We start from the raw sequence: 14,443 nt of genomic DNA, 5'->3' as shown, positions 1-14,443 counted from the left end.
TCGCCATTTATCGGCAATGGTTGTAAAATATTAATGATATTAATTAATAATTGTATATTGTTAATTATCATTTTAATGATCTGTTTTATTATGTAAATTTCTAAAACACTACAATGTAATAAGTGAAACTAAAATGTGGATTCGTCATGCAGCGCCACCTATAATGTGTCATAACGGACTATGTAATATAAATGTTGGTTTATATTACTTATTTTAAGTAATTCACCTGTAATTGATTAAGAGCTGTATTTAAGAATAACAATCTTATAAATATTCATTTTTAATATTAAACTGTATTTCAAGAATGAATTTGCAGTACTTGCATTAATTTATCATAAAACTTGTAGTTGTGAATATCCGTTTGATTCATTCTAGAAGAACGCTTTAGAAACGAAGATTGTTTTAGCAACGACACGTCGCATTGACACTTTTTCGAAGAATTTACTTAATTTATAAAATTGTTAATACCATGAAATAAATAATATTTATTTGGCTGCGTTTAATTGCAATGGAAGCTGACAACCCAATTATATCTCCGACATATACATGGTACATAAAATAACATTTTTACAATTTTTGTCTGTCTGTCTGTCTGTTTGTTGAGGCTAAACTCTGGAACGGCTGGACCGATTTTGACGGAACTTTCACTGGCAGATAACTGATATAATAAGGAGTAACTTAGGCTATAACAATATTTTTTTTTGTCTAATTCAAACGCGTACAAGGTCGCGATCACAGCTAGTTATCAAATAAAATCAATATAAGCACAAACCAGACACTGCAGCGTGCATTCAACAAAGCAATATTTATGACATCTTTTGTGCCTGTAATTACTGCCCTACTAACTTTAAGCCAGAACTCGTACACAGTATAACTATTAGGACGTCTTTTCCTCTTATATTTGCAATCAGTCCTAAAGCTAAGGGCATATCTGTTGATAATGCTGTCATGCGAAGAGGCTTCCTATCGAAAGCACAACATCTGTTGCTCAGAGCTACTGCTGGTCTCCTAGCTCTAAGATATGATGGCGTTTTAGTCATCTCACACATCGGTCCACGACGAGTTGGCGAGTGTAGTTTTACGGTGGCGGATTGATCGGTCATTATATTTGATTGGCAAAATTCGAATTTTCTCTTTAACTGTTTTCATTTCGAGGTGCTTGTAAACTTAATTAATGGTGATGTACCAAAGTACCCTTGCGATTGCTGCTGTATCAGTAAGTAGAATTAGCTGTGAGTACTACCCGCCCCAATGAGCTCGCATAACTACAGTTATCATATGAATTATAATTTTCCTATTTACAAGAGCTTGCTAACTACACAGTTGATATCTTAGACATCAAATGTGTACATAGTGTTACACGTGCATAAGTATATGTATAAATAGATGCAGTATTCAATCCCCTACTGCTAATCTAACGGTAACAAAAAACAACCATAGAGGACAAACTACATACTTTCTGTCTATACATAGTATGTTGTTTAAGGATAATTTTTTTCTATAAAATATATTATGATTTTGAATAAAAATCTCGCCAACGGCATCCGCCTGTTTAACGCGCTACACGCCAAGTGAGTCTGTATTCTGTACTAAGCCATAACAAACTGGCGACTCGCCCCGGCTTCGCACGGGAGCCATACTGATACTTAATATACTACAGAGTCTGTTTATTTACGACATCACATTAGAAATTACTAAATTATCAATACAAAAATCTTCCTCTCTAATCACTCTATCTATTAAAATAAACCGCAACAGAGAAAGCGTCTTTGTTTTATGCTATATAGTGATGACATAAAAAAGTAACAACCCCTAATGTCCCACTACTGGACGAAGACCTCTCTATCTTGAGGGGAGGGGTTTGTCAAAAACATTTTTTTCATATAAAACAATGTACGGCGTGCGGTCCCCGCAGGCGCATCGAGCCGCGGCTGACGCTGTACGTGTGCGCGGGCGGCGGCGGCGGCGGCGGCGGCGGCGTGCACAGCGCGCTGTACCTGCACGCGGCGCGCGCGCACGACCTGCTGCACAAGCTGCGCGCGCTGCTGCCGCACGCACAGGTACCGCGCGCCGCCCGGCACACGGCACACGGGGACACGTACCGGCTGGCCCCAAGCGCCCCAGTGTAGTCTTAGATAGAGGATCGTTGGATACGATACTGTTACACTTCGAAGTATGTTAATGAAGAGTAATCCATATTATATATCTTACAGGAGTGCGAGACCGTCCTCGTGTCGGGACCGAACAACGCGAGAGTCCGGCTCACCGACGAGCTGGTCCGTCACCTGCCGGACAACTCCACGTACCGCCTGGAGAGGATCGAGGACAACGCGCTGCTGCTCAGCCCGACTGGCAACTGACGCCCGGCCGAGCGCCGGCCGACGGGACTGGCGACCGACGACGGAGTCGATGGACGACTGTATGGCATCTGCGGTGATCACACGACTGGCACATTACACCGGTGCCGTTGATACACGAGAGGGAGGAGTTGGCAACTTTCAACGAGAGCCAGCGACTATCAACAAATAAGTTGGGGGCAGAGTATTGTATTGAAAATGTTAACGATACAGTATCTTAAGTGTGTAGTTTAAAATGTGTCTTAACTTGTGATTATAAGGAATAAGATGCGATTGAAAAGTGCCTTAAATGTAAAAGATTATACAAGAATTAATATTTATACATCCTATAAAACGATTACGACTGCCAATTATATAAACAATGGTATATTATATTGGGTCAATTTGTATCAGTAGAGACCTATGGTCTGTTATCAAATAGTATCCGCATAGACTGACAGACTCCAATCGGAAGCCTACTATGTTAATATTATGGGGATTTTAGATGGGTTTTCTATGTGGATTGGTAACGGTTCTCTGGGGTTGTATAGTGTGATGCAACTTCACGAACGATAGGAGTCTTGAAAGGACGTTCATTGTAGAAAGACGTAATACATTAGTGTCTTAAAAGTCAATTCAACTTTCTTGTTCAGGGAGGTTTGACATTTAACAAAAGTGACTATTTTGTGTAGAATTAACATTACACTTCATTCGAGTCAGCATATTTGCGTCCGAATCATTTAACGTTCAAAATATTGCAAACATTTGCCTGATTTTTTGACTTCTTGGGATTTGCATTGTTTGCTTGTACTTGTGCGAATAAAGCAAATCCAATTACATATATACTATACATGTGTTCGAACAAATTTAACATGCGAACACATTACACCAAGTAAGAGGCCTCATTAAATGGGCCGCGTTGATTATTATACTATAAATAAATAAACGTGTGTTTGTGTGTGTGCACTAACTGTTTCACCTCATCATATTAACGTTATCAATAATTGTATTAAAATAAGTTTGTTTGTTTATATCTTATTTTGTGGTTTGTTATGGGTTTCTTTACTTCATTATGACCTTAAATTGTAATGCAGTAAAGATTTCATACGAATCTAGGTTATGTTTTAATTTCGATTCGTAGTTCATAGTTTAACTTTAGATTCGATATAACTCGGGCATTGTGTAACCGGATCTTAGATTAATTAAATTGATCTATACAACTATTACTATATAAATAATACAGAGCATTGTAGATAGATGTAGATTTTATGTTGTAGGTATACAATTTGATAATGATCCTAGCTAAGGATTCTTAGGGACAAATTTGGAACGGTCGTATACTCTGTGAAATCTGCAAGTATCAAAATTTGTTATATTTTTTTATTGAAATTTAATTTTAAGTTGACATTAGTCATTTGTAAACGGAGAGAGTAGGTATGCTTGAACAGAAGAACACATGAAGTTCTGCGTTCGCTCCAATGCGGCTGCGTACAGTACGACACAACTCAGATGTAGCGTCGGCAAAAATGATAAAACCGATCGCATCCGAAGTGCCTTAAAAACATGAATCTTTATTCTTTTCGCAAACGTAATAATCTGTAATGTCATATAAACAAATTGACGATTGTTTTTTTCTTTATATATCGATGCTACATTTAAATTGTGTCGTACTATAACAGCCAGTACATACATAGAGTACGATGGTCAAAACGTACAATATATAATGAATATACGCTAACAAAATCTTACAGTCGACATCAACATTAATATAGATAGAAAATAGTTTTTAATTTGCAATATTTTAGTGCAATGTTACGTTGTATTGACATTAAATTTAAGGCAGCTATACTCAGATGTTATTTGTTGTTTAAAACAGGAATTGAAATGTTATTATAAGGTTTGTACGATATTGAATTTGATTCTTTTTAGTTGAATAGTGGAATTATCGTCGATATATCGACTGCCGTACGCCGTAGGTTAGATTAAGGAACTGAAGTGGACGCCAGCGGTGCCTTGACTCGCGTCACTGCCTGGATAGCGCTCGTTGCATTGTGGAGTATTAAAATATATTTTTTTAGGTTTTATACAATATGTAAGAGTATATAATTAGTGCATGAACCGCTTGTTATGATCGATGTATTGAATTTAAATTTAATAAATGTATTGAAGTTATCAAAAACGTGTTTCATTTCTAATTTACTTGAATTCGTACAAAAACTAGGAAATTTATCATCATCATTAGGAGCTCATACTTGCGTACTGCTTACACAGGCCACTCCAAATGAAATAATATCGACCTTAATTTGATAAAACAAGATTAAAAATGAAAATAATTATTAAAATATGAATAGTTGTAAGTCGTTGTACGCTCGAGATTCAATTCAGACATATTTTGTTACAGAAACGAGCAACCAAGTCGATCCATTCTGTTCTTTTCTGGCTCCGAAGAGAATTATAATGTCAATAGAGATCGTCCCTATAGTCATCGCTATCATAATTTTTAAAGTATCTTTTAGAATAAGAGACACTGATGACCACGTTGAGGTATCATTTGAAAAATAAATAAAAGACTTATGGAATGCAACATTTCCTTTATTTTCCTCTCTTAGTCGTTGGTGTCAACTCCCCCAGACGGCGCTGCTGGTACCTAACAATCGCGACAACATGAGTAAAGACGAGTAATCAAGTAATACATATAATGAAATAGTCGATCTCACTAGCTCTCAGCAGGGCGTGACGCCGTGCTCGCGCTCGATGTGTCGGCGGAAGGCGTCGCGCGCGGCCGACTCGAAGCCGCACGCGCCGCACACGAGCACGTCGGCCGCGCGCACCTCCGCGCTCTCCAGCAGCAGCCGCCCCGCGCCGCGCCCCTCCGCTGCAACGCGCTCTGTTACACTGCTGCGGCAACGCGCTCGCGTGACGCGTCAGCGCGCGCGGCACTCACTCGGCGCGGCGCCGTCGAGGTGCTTGTCGCCGACGTGCCGCATCAGCTGCGCGTGCGTGGCGCCGCGGTACGGGCAGCGCGCGCACTGCAGCGAGCTGGCGGCGGCGCGCCCCCCCCCGCGCCACTTGCTCGTGCCGCCGCTGTGCTCCGCCGCCTGGGACGACGACATGAATCACAACACTTAAACAGACTAGTTAGCACACGTTCACTTAACTCGTCAGATATCAGATAGATCGGAGAGCAATCGGGGTTGTCGTCAAGCAAAGAAAACAATATGTTTGTCAAGCCAACCGATACTACGGAGCGTCTTTATTACACTGAAAGTACATAATTATAAAATGTAATAACATAATGATCGTAACTGGATCATACGAATTGTGTGTAATACGAATCGTAAAGTGTCAAAGACCTTACAGGCACGTGTACAGCGCTAGTTTGTACAACATTAATGCATTAGTAGACTTTATTAATATTTAAAATTAATGCAAGAACATTTTACAACAGAAACACTATAACCGATAAAGCTCACAGCATTAAAACATTAGTAGACTTTATTACTATTTAAAATAAATAAAAGAACATTTTACAACAGAAACACTATAACCGATAAAGCTCACAGCATTAAAACATTAGTAGACTTTATTACTATTTAAAATAAATAAAAGAACATTTTACAACAGAAACACTATAACCGATAAAGCTTAAACATTGCACAGATACAAAAATCTAATATCAAGCCATATTCAAGTAATAGTACTGCAAGCAAAACCATAGGTCAGATCTTAGGCTACAATAATTATATTCGCCTGTTAATAAGAATAAATAATATTTTATGTTGTATTAAATACATACATGTCAGAACTGACCATTGAACTTGACACCCATTTGGATCTCACTTATTTTATCCCTAGAGGCGACAAGCCAGGCCTATTGAACTTGGCTCTCATTTCACATTTAATATTAACAACTGAAATTCTTGCCAGTTCTTCTTACTAGAATCTACTTTTCGAACCAGTGGTAGCTTCACTTAATTGTTAAATGACGATTCAAAACTGCTTGTAAAAGTCTACTTGAATAAAGTTTATTTTGATTTTGATTTTGTTTTTGATAGTATTTAATTTAACTACATACAAGAACTTGACATGCCATATCTCCACTAGATTCATCAACGTCTCAAATAAAATGCATATTATGATTAAACAATCGCTCACCTTATGAGCTGTAAGTTCTTTAATAGCGTTGCATTTGAAGCTGCACAGCTTGCAAGAGTACAGAAACAGCTTGAACTGGGGGGAGGCCAGCAGCTCGTGTGGGGGGGGCAGCTCGTTTTTACGCTTCCGACTGCGATCTTTGGTCGACTGCACGGACATAAGGGCTCTGGAAAATAAAAGATCACAATAATTAGGCTATATGACAATGCGAAAGTTAATTATTAAAAATTATTAAAAAATCCATTAATAAAAATGCATTTTTTTAACGTTTTTCACGTGACACAAAACGCTCCTGATTAGTCGGGGTTATGATGACGTCATTTGCTTGTTAAACTCGTTTCGTGTATGTGGATTATATGTACCACAGACTCAGATACAGACAAGTGACGTCACCGACCCTATTGCAGCGCCATATTAGCGTTAAGTAGCGTTTTCGCGCGCTATTTGAATATGGAATTTTTAATTTTCTTTTTTTTGGCAAATATATACTAAACAACTTTCACTGGGCTTACTTTTAACATAACCTCTACTAAATAATTAAAAAATGGAATTTAAAAATCAGTCATTAAGCCTATTTATTATTATAGTATTTAGTTTTGATCATAAGTTGGAAATCATGTGGGATTTTTTTTTAATTAAAATTAATGCTCTTTTAAATAATATATAATTTAATTCAAATCAAATCAGTTAACAAATCATCGATTAATTTATTTAGGAATTATGTATTTTTAATTAAATATTAGACAACATCACATACATTACTCTGATCCCAATGTAATTAGCTAAACTTGTGTTATGGAAAATCTGAAGTAACGTACCACAAACACCCAGACCCGAGACAACATAGAAAACTAATGAACTTTTTCTACATCGACTCCGCCGGGAATCGAACCAGGGACCTCGGAGTGGCGTACGCCGTACCCATAAAAACCGGTGTACACACTACTCGACCACGGAGGTCGTCAATGAACCTTATGACTGGACTAATTAATTAGTTAATTAATAACTTAAATTAATATCATATACATGAATAAAAAAACTTACTTAGCCTTCTGAAGTGCTTTTGCTCTTTCTAGTATCTCTGCGGAAGACATTTTTTGTTTTTGCTGTAATTCAAACATATATAAGCATATTTATATTCATTATCTTTTCCGGCCATTGGAATTAGCTATATTATCTTTTAAGACTATCTAGAGGGGACAATGTGGTACATGTGGTACCAGCGTCTAACAAGGACTACCATCATATACCAGTGTCGTTCTATTAAATTTATTCTTTTAAATAAATCTGCGAACATAATAACATGGAATGTCTGTTTGTAATATTAAAATAATCACTTTTTACTAAATGCATATGTATGTATACACCGTACAAATACTGAATTAACATTGTTTACAATTTTTGTCTGTCCATCTATCTGTTTGTTCCGGGTAGTCTTTTTTAAGTCTGGACCGATTTTGATAAGACTTTCACTGAAGTAACTTAGGCTACAACAATAATGCTGTTATGAAGTCGTTGTCACCTCTACCAATAGAACAAACCTCTTTCGTCTCAACTTTGATCGTCTGATTGGTCTGCGGCAGCGAGGACTGCAGGAATACCACCGGTCCCTGTTCCCCTTCCAGTACAACGTATGACTCTTGGTTCTCTTGCTCTGGAACACAAATAATTTTTAAATGTTAAAAAAGAGTAACTACTGAATACCTTGCCGGTTCTTCTCGGTAGAATCTACTTTACGAACCGGTGGTAGCTTCACTTAATTGTAAAATGACGATTCAAAAGTGCTTGTAAAAGCCTACTTGAATAAAGTTTATTTTGATATACAGGAGGTCTGGTTCGTTTTTTGCCCAAAGGATCGGAATTGCGATTCAATGGGGAAATGCTGCTAGCATTCTTGCCACCATTCCACACGGTCAAGATTTATACAGTAACTAGTTTTAGTTCATATTTGTATATATTTAAGCATTTAATGTTGTTAATTCTTATGCTAATAAATAAACATTGTCAATTTTTTGATTTGGTTTGATTTGATTATACATCATTTATTATTATTGACTGACAGGTCTGGTCACAAGCATAGTCAAACTCTTATAAATTTATTCAATATGGAAGCATTACACTTACTTATTGTAAATCAAATAAACACAACGTCAAACTAGGTACACATTGAATATGAATAGACATATATGACAATGATGATGGTGTTACTGTCACAAACCGGACTCACCTTCACAATCTTCGTTTGAGAGCACACAGGTGACCGTTGTGTCGTCACCGCTCTCAGTGTCATTGCTCACCAATCGGTAGGCCTCCTGCCCATCTTCACACCTGGTGGATATAATCAAAATTTCACATATAGTTTAACTAGCTGACTGATGCAATTAGATGGGTTGTAGCCCTTATGACAATAAGGCATATTACCGAGTACAGGATTATATTCCTGATCAAAAAAATGGTCTTTATTGACCTAATTTAATGGTACTTATTTACATAGTCTGTCAATTAAAATAATAGAAAAGAATATCTAAGATTCTTGCTGGTTTTTGGTAGAATCTAATACTACTCTCCTTATTCAAGATTGTTATAGGTATAAACGATTTCTTAGTAAAGTAAATACTGACCTAACCAATGTTAAATTAAGTAAATCAACTACGACATTCTTGTCAGCGTCCAACACCTGCATATATTTCAGGCCTTCGTTACTGCTCTCGGATCCTTCTGCTATCACATGACTGATGCCTTCCACCTGTAACCAATATAGATACGCATTAGTGGTTATCCGGATGTCCAAATAAATCGTTGATTGTGAAAATGCTGTAATAGTGTTAAGTCGGCCCTTTGTACATGTTTGATCTTTACAATAAAGAATAATAAAAAAAAAAACTTGTAAAAGTACATAACAAAAAAATACTTTAGACTTAGACATTTTTGTATGTTTGTTTGTAAATATAAATTTAATGTTTTATATTATAATCATTATTCTACTTGTGTAAGGTAAGGTAAGGTAGTATGTAATATATAATAATGTATATATGTTCATAATCTGACAATCAGGCAGTACAATTAAATATATAAAATGTATACATCTTACTTTATGCCCCTTTTGATACGGAGTCATTTCCACGATCTCCAACTGACCTGTAACATATACAACTGCATTAAACATCTTTGAAACAATCATTGTAGTCAAATGAATACAAGCACAAACCAGACACTACAGTAAAGCAATATTTAAGACATCTTTTGTGCCTGTAATTATTGCCCTACTAACTTAAAGCCAGAACTCGTACATAGTATAACTATTAGGAAGTTTGTCCTCTTATATAGGACTACATCTGTTGCTCGGAGTTACTGCTGGTCTTCTAGCTCTAAGATCCAAAGATAGTCCAAGGTGAGTAGAAAAGTAAATTGTATGGCGACGGATTGATCAGTCATTGTATTTAATTGCCAAAATTCAAATTTTCTCTTTAATTATTTTCATTTTGAGGTGCTTGTGAATTTAATGGTCATGTACCAAGTACCCTTGCAATTGCTGCTGTATCAGTAAGTAGAAGCTGTGAGTACTACCAACCCCAATGAGTTCGCATAACTACAGTAATCATATGAATTATGATTTTCCTATTTACAAGAGCTTGCTAACTACACAGTTGATATCTTAGATATCAGATGTGTACATAGTGTTACAGTGCATAAGAATATGTAAAAATAGATGCAGTATTTAATCCCCTAATGCTAATGTAATGGTAATAAAAAACAACCATAGCTGACAAACAGCCACCACATTGTGTGCTTTTAGGAATGGGTCTGTAAATGCCGACTTTCAAATATTGTTACTAAGCTGTAACAATGTAGCTTCTCACCATCCTTATATTCAGCGGTCAGCATTCTGGTTGCAGTTTCAGTTCGAGCAACATCTTGTTCCTCATCGGACATGATTGTTGATGCTGAAAGAGGAAAATTTACATATTAACATGAAATTAAACACAAGGTATCTGTGAAATACCGTCTGTATAGGTAATTTTGTTTTTGTGTAAACATAAGTCTTTGTCACGACATTTTGCCTTTTAATTACGCCTATCTTTTCAAAACAGCTTTTTAATAATTGAAAAGTAAAGAGGAGGTATTATATTATGTTTAATAATCTATAGTATAATACGATAGGAACATAAGTGCCCGCTATACCTAAAAAATGTGTACAAATAAAAGCCGCATCTGTCTATTCTAAAATGTGAAATATCGCTATAATTTGAATTCGAAATAAACATATTGCAAATTATTCTAAAAGCACTTCCTCTTAATGTGAGTAAATATTATATTTTGAAAATTATATGTAAATAAAACGTCAGATAGCAAAAGAATTTCTTGCAACACTACACTACGGTGTTTCTATAATGTCTACACAATTTTATTATTATTGCAACAATTGAAACTCACTTTTGATGGCAACAATTGATTAAACTTGTTAATAAACAAATAACACAATATGCTAATTATACAGTCTTTCTATTTTCTCCACTAGCACAACATTCACGTTATAAATATTAAGACATTACGCCATTTTAGCTTAGTTCGCGTTTCATTCCTCATAATAAGGTAGCACCGTAGCAAAGTAAAGATAATTTACTATTCGTTCCGAAAAATGTTGCCACTATAAAAAAATGTAGTTTTTTCTTAAGTTTAATATAAAACTGATTACTATTTATTTTTAAATTAACAAGGAAACGATAAAAAAAGTCATTTTTACTCTTCCAGTTAATAATTTTATTTCAACTCAAAACCATTATGTAAGGTGACTTGTAATTTCGAGACACAAAAAAACGCTACTACTTTTTGTAAATTAAATAGTAATTGATAAGCGAATTATCGTCAATGATTCATAAAATCTAGAACGTCACCCTAATTTTACATCTCTTTTACACATACAAACTCTTGTTTCTGTTTCTTTTCAAAGATCAATGACTCAACGTAGAGCCAATATAGAGTCAGAACATAAATAGACTGAATCAATACATTTGAGTGACTGACATCGCTATCTCTTTTGCTCTCATACAAGTCCTATATAAAATTAAAACAAATGAAAATACCAATTATCTACTTAATACGACTTTAAATTCGATAAATAAACACATAAAAAATGTTTCTTTACTATCTTAAATGAATATCTTAACGATTGATGCATATTTATAGAGCTAATATACTCGAGAGAATCAAATTCCTAAAACGCGCTATCGAAGTTTTTACCATTGATACGTATATAATATGGTTCTCGGGGTAGTGTATCGGGGGGTCCGTAGCTACTAAGTGAGCCGGTGAAGGCAGGGAGCCGGTCTACTTCCCCGCCATCAGATATGTTGAAGCGTAATAAAGCAATCATATATGGTAAACTAATGTCAAATATGTCAAGAAAATGATAAAGAGAGGCTTTGGTCTCATCCACACGCTAGTAGCTGATTCGACCTTCTTTTGCTGTATTTTATTTAAAAAAAAAATTATATCGTATATAAATATTATTTTACTTTTTTTTATGTTATTTTAAAAGTAATTATGTTATTTTAAAAGTAATGTACTATTAAATAAGAAGAAGATGTGGTAGAGTTTTAAGTATCATTTTAATTCAATGAATTCTAGCAAATATGTATCATCTCTACAATTAATTTTAATCGATTTTAAATAGTTAATTATTTCGAATCGTTAGAGATAAACTGCGATTACAAATACAGACAAGCATTATACAATTGTCGCTTATTTAATTTGTTTTTGTAATTCATTTCGTTGGTTGATCAGCATTTGAATAGCACGGTAGAGCTTCATTACCTTTTTAAGGCTCACGAGGTTTTATCCTGGATATGGGATCAACCCAATTAACTTAGTTGAAATTTAACTAATTTAAACTAACAGTTGAAAGTAAATTATTGGCGTATATTGATTAGAGACGTATCCGAATGCCTATTATATATATCATAGTTTGATTTTAGGAAATAATGGAATTATTAGTATAATAATAAAGTGACAGTTTAATAGTGAATAGAAAAATTACTGTCGTGATTATTATGTTATTATATTAATTTTAATTGATTGAATTCTGACGAACACTTATGATTCTACATTTAATTTTATTTTATATAAAATTTACAGTTATAGGCTTAAAATTATTATTAATTTATTAATTACAAAATATACTTATATACTCTAAAACATACATGGTAAAGTTTTAAAAAATTTATATACTTGTCATTAAATTGGAGTGTTTTGGCACTATAATTACAATATTCCGCTAATTCCTTCTGTAAAATAATCTAAGTCTGCATTTAATTTGTTTTATATTAGTCTATCATGTGCATAATATATTGAAATCTATAATATAGTTTTATATTGACTCTACAAGTTACGGTTTTATTAAGTAGAGTCAAATTGGAAACTACATATTTTTCAACAATAAATAAATTAGTTGAATTTAAAACTTTAACTCTGCTTTTTGGAAAGTTGGCGAGGATTTTAGAAATTTAAAAATTTTAACAAAAAGAAAAACCGACTTCAAACAAAACAGTATTTTAAAACAAATTAAAATGCACTAAAAAGTAATAAAAATAATTGCATATTTAACATATTTTTGAGAGTCCTCCTAGGTAAAATGAAACGAAAAATATTAGACTACTTAAAAGTCGATTTACGATTATATAATGTAGTTATAGTTATTGTTATATTTGGAGCCGGTGTCAGCCACAGGCACACGCTTCAACAATCAAAAGAAAGAAGCGATACGAGCCTTTTGATTGACCCAGTATAATATCGTATAAAAGGTAATTTGTAAGAAACATTTCTTAAAGTATTCTCGTATTGTTTTTTGATAGGTATAGTATAGGGCTGGCTGACACCGACTCCAAATATAGCAATAATTATAACTACATTATATAATCGTAAATCGACTTTTAAGTAGTCTAATATTTTTCGTTTCATTTTACCTAGGAGGACTCTCAAAAATATGTTAAATATGCAATTATTTTTATTACTTTTTAGTGCATTTTAATTTGTTTTAAAATACTGTTTTGTTTGAAGTCGGTTTTTCTTTTTGTTAAAATTTTATTTATTTTTTGATTTTAAGTGAAGCTGATGTAGACTAACATTTTTTTCTTAATATGGATAGATTAAGCGTGCCGTTTATATGAATCAGAAACTACTTCAGGGACAATTTCAAAAGAAACTTTCGAATAAAGCAAAAATAGACTTTCGAAAATGCGTCTTTAATACGTCTTGCGGCGTAAACTACAAGGTACCACCCTCGAATGAGCTGTAATCGACCTCAGTAAAAAAACTTTGCAAAAGAGCTATTCGTATGCTATGTCGTACATCATATGACATCACATCATATACACAAAATTTGATTAAAGACAGAAAGAAATTCTGCCTCAAATCGCACCCTAACTGTAAGCCGTTTAGGAGTTCCGTCAATACATAGTATAAAACAAAGTCGCTTTCTCTGTCCCTATATCTTTAAAACTACGCAACGGATTTTGATGCGGTTTTTTTCAGTAGATAGTATAATTCAAGGGGAAGGTTTGTGTATATAATAAATGAACAATATAGTAAAGAAACACTGACAATTTTAGAAGTTTGCAATGTGATGTCGTAAATAAACAAATTCTTTAGTATATTTAGTATCAGTATTGCACCCGTGAGAAGTCGGGGCGGGTCGCTAGTTGATTATAATATTCGATTATGACAATTACATGAACATAACCACGTTCCGGAAGGTGATTCAAATATCCAAGTAACCCATAAATAAAAGATTCGACCGAGTATTGCTAACGTGCTCCTCAGAATTGTTCCGTTCCCTCCCGTTCCCTTAATTTGTCATGGATCCTGTGCTCAGAACCTTACCAAACTTTCACCACACTACCCTTAAAGTACATACTTTATAATAAAAAAAGAATCATCAAAATTGGTTAACGTGA

General features: G+C 34.6%; 2 protein-coding genes across 4 annotated transcripts; one reads left to right on the top strand and one right to left on the bottom strand.

Annotated features, from left to right (window-relative positions):
- Window positions 1-1,497: 1,497 nt before the first annotated feature.
- On the top strand, window positions 1,498-4,060 carry LOC124541063 (transcription factor CP2-like). Its single transcript, XM_047118879.1, has 3 exons — window positions 1,498-1,571; window positions 1,916-2,060; window positions 2,214-4,060. Exons 1-3 carry the CDS (start codon window positions 1,513-1,515, stop codon window positions 2,358-2,360), a joined length of 351 nt encoding a protein of 116 aa, XP_046974835.1. The 5' UTR covers window positions 1,498-1,512; the 3' UTR covers window positions 2,361-4,060.
- An 852-nt stretch (window positions 4,061-4,912) lies between these two features.
- Window positions 4,913-11,137, bottom strand: LOC124541062. Of its 3 annotated transcripts, none has more exons than XM_047118876.1 (11): window positions 10,926-11,137; window positions 10,352-10,435; window positions 9,583-9,629; window positions 9,113-9,237; window positions 8,719-8,819; window positions 8,033-8,145; window positions 7,536-7,597; window positions 6,492-6,657; window positions 5,281-5,434; window positions 5,054-5,211; window positions 4,913-4,983 (listed from the first exon to the last, which is right to left on the bottom strand). In XM_047118876.1, exons 2-10 carry the CDS (start codon window positions 10,422-10,424, stop codon window positions 5,060-5,062), a joined length of 993 nt encoding a protein of 330 aa, XP_046974832.1. In that variant the 5' UTR covers window positions 10,425-10,435; window positions 10,926-11,137; the 3' UTR covers window positions 4,913-4,983; window positions 5,054-5,059. The 3 variants fall into 3 exon arrangements, with proteins under 3 accessions (XP_046974832.1, XP_046974833.1, XP_046974834.1); XM_047118877.1 differs by lacking the exon at window positions 10,926-11,137 and adding an exon at window positions 10,674-10,853; XM_047118878.1 differs by lacking the exon at window positions 10,926-11,137 and adding an exon at window positions 10,553-10,623.
- Window positions 11,138-14,443: the final 3,306 nt, after the last annotated feature.

This window comes from Vanessa cardui, chromosome 27, assembly GCF_905220365.1.
Source record: "Vanessa cardui chromosome 27, ilVanCard2.1, whole genome shotgun sequence".
In the NCBI taxonomy this organism is placed as follows: Eukaryota; Metazoa; Arthropoda; class Insecta; order Lepidoptera; family Nymphalidae; genus Vanessa; species Vanessa cardui.
The sequence above is the reverse complement of the archived record's forward strand: the minus strand, read 5'-3'. Positions and strand labels throughout refer to the sequence as shown.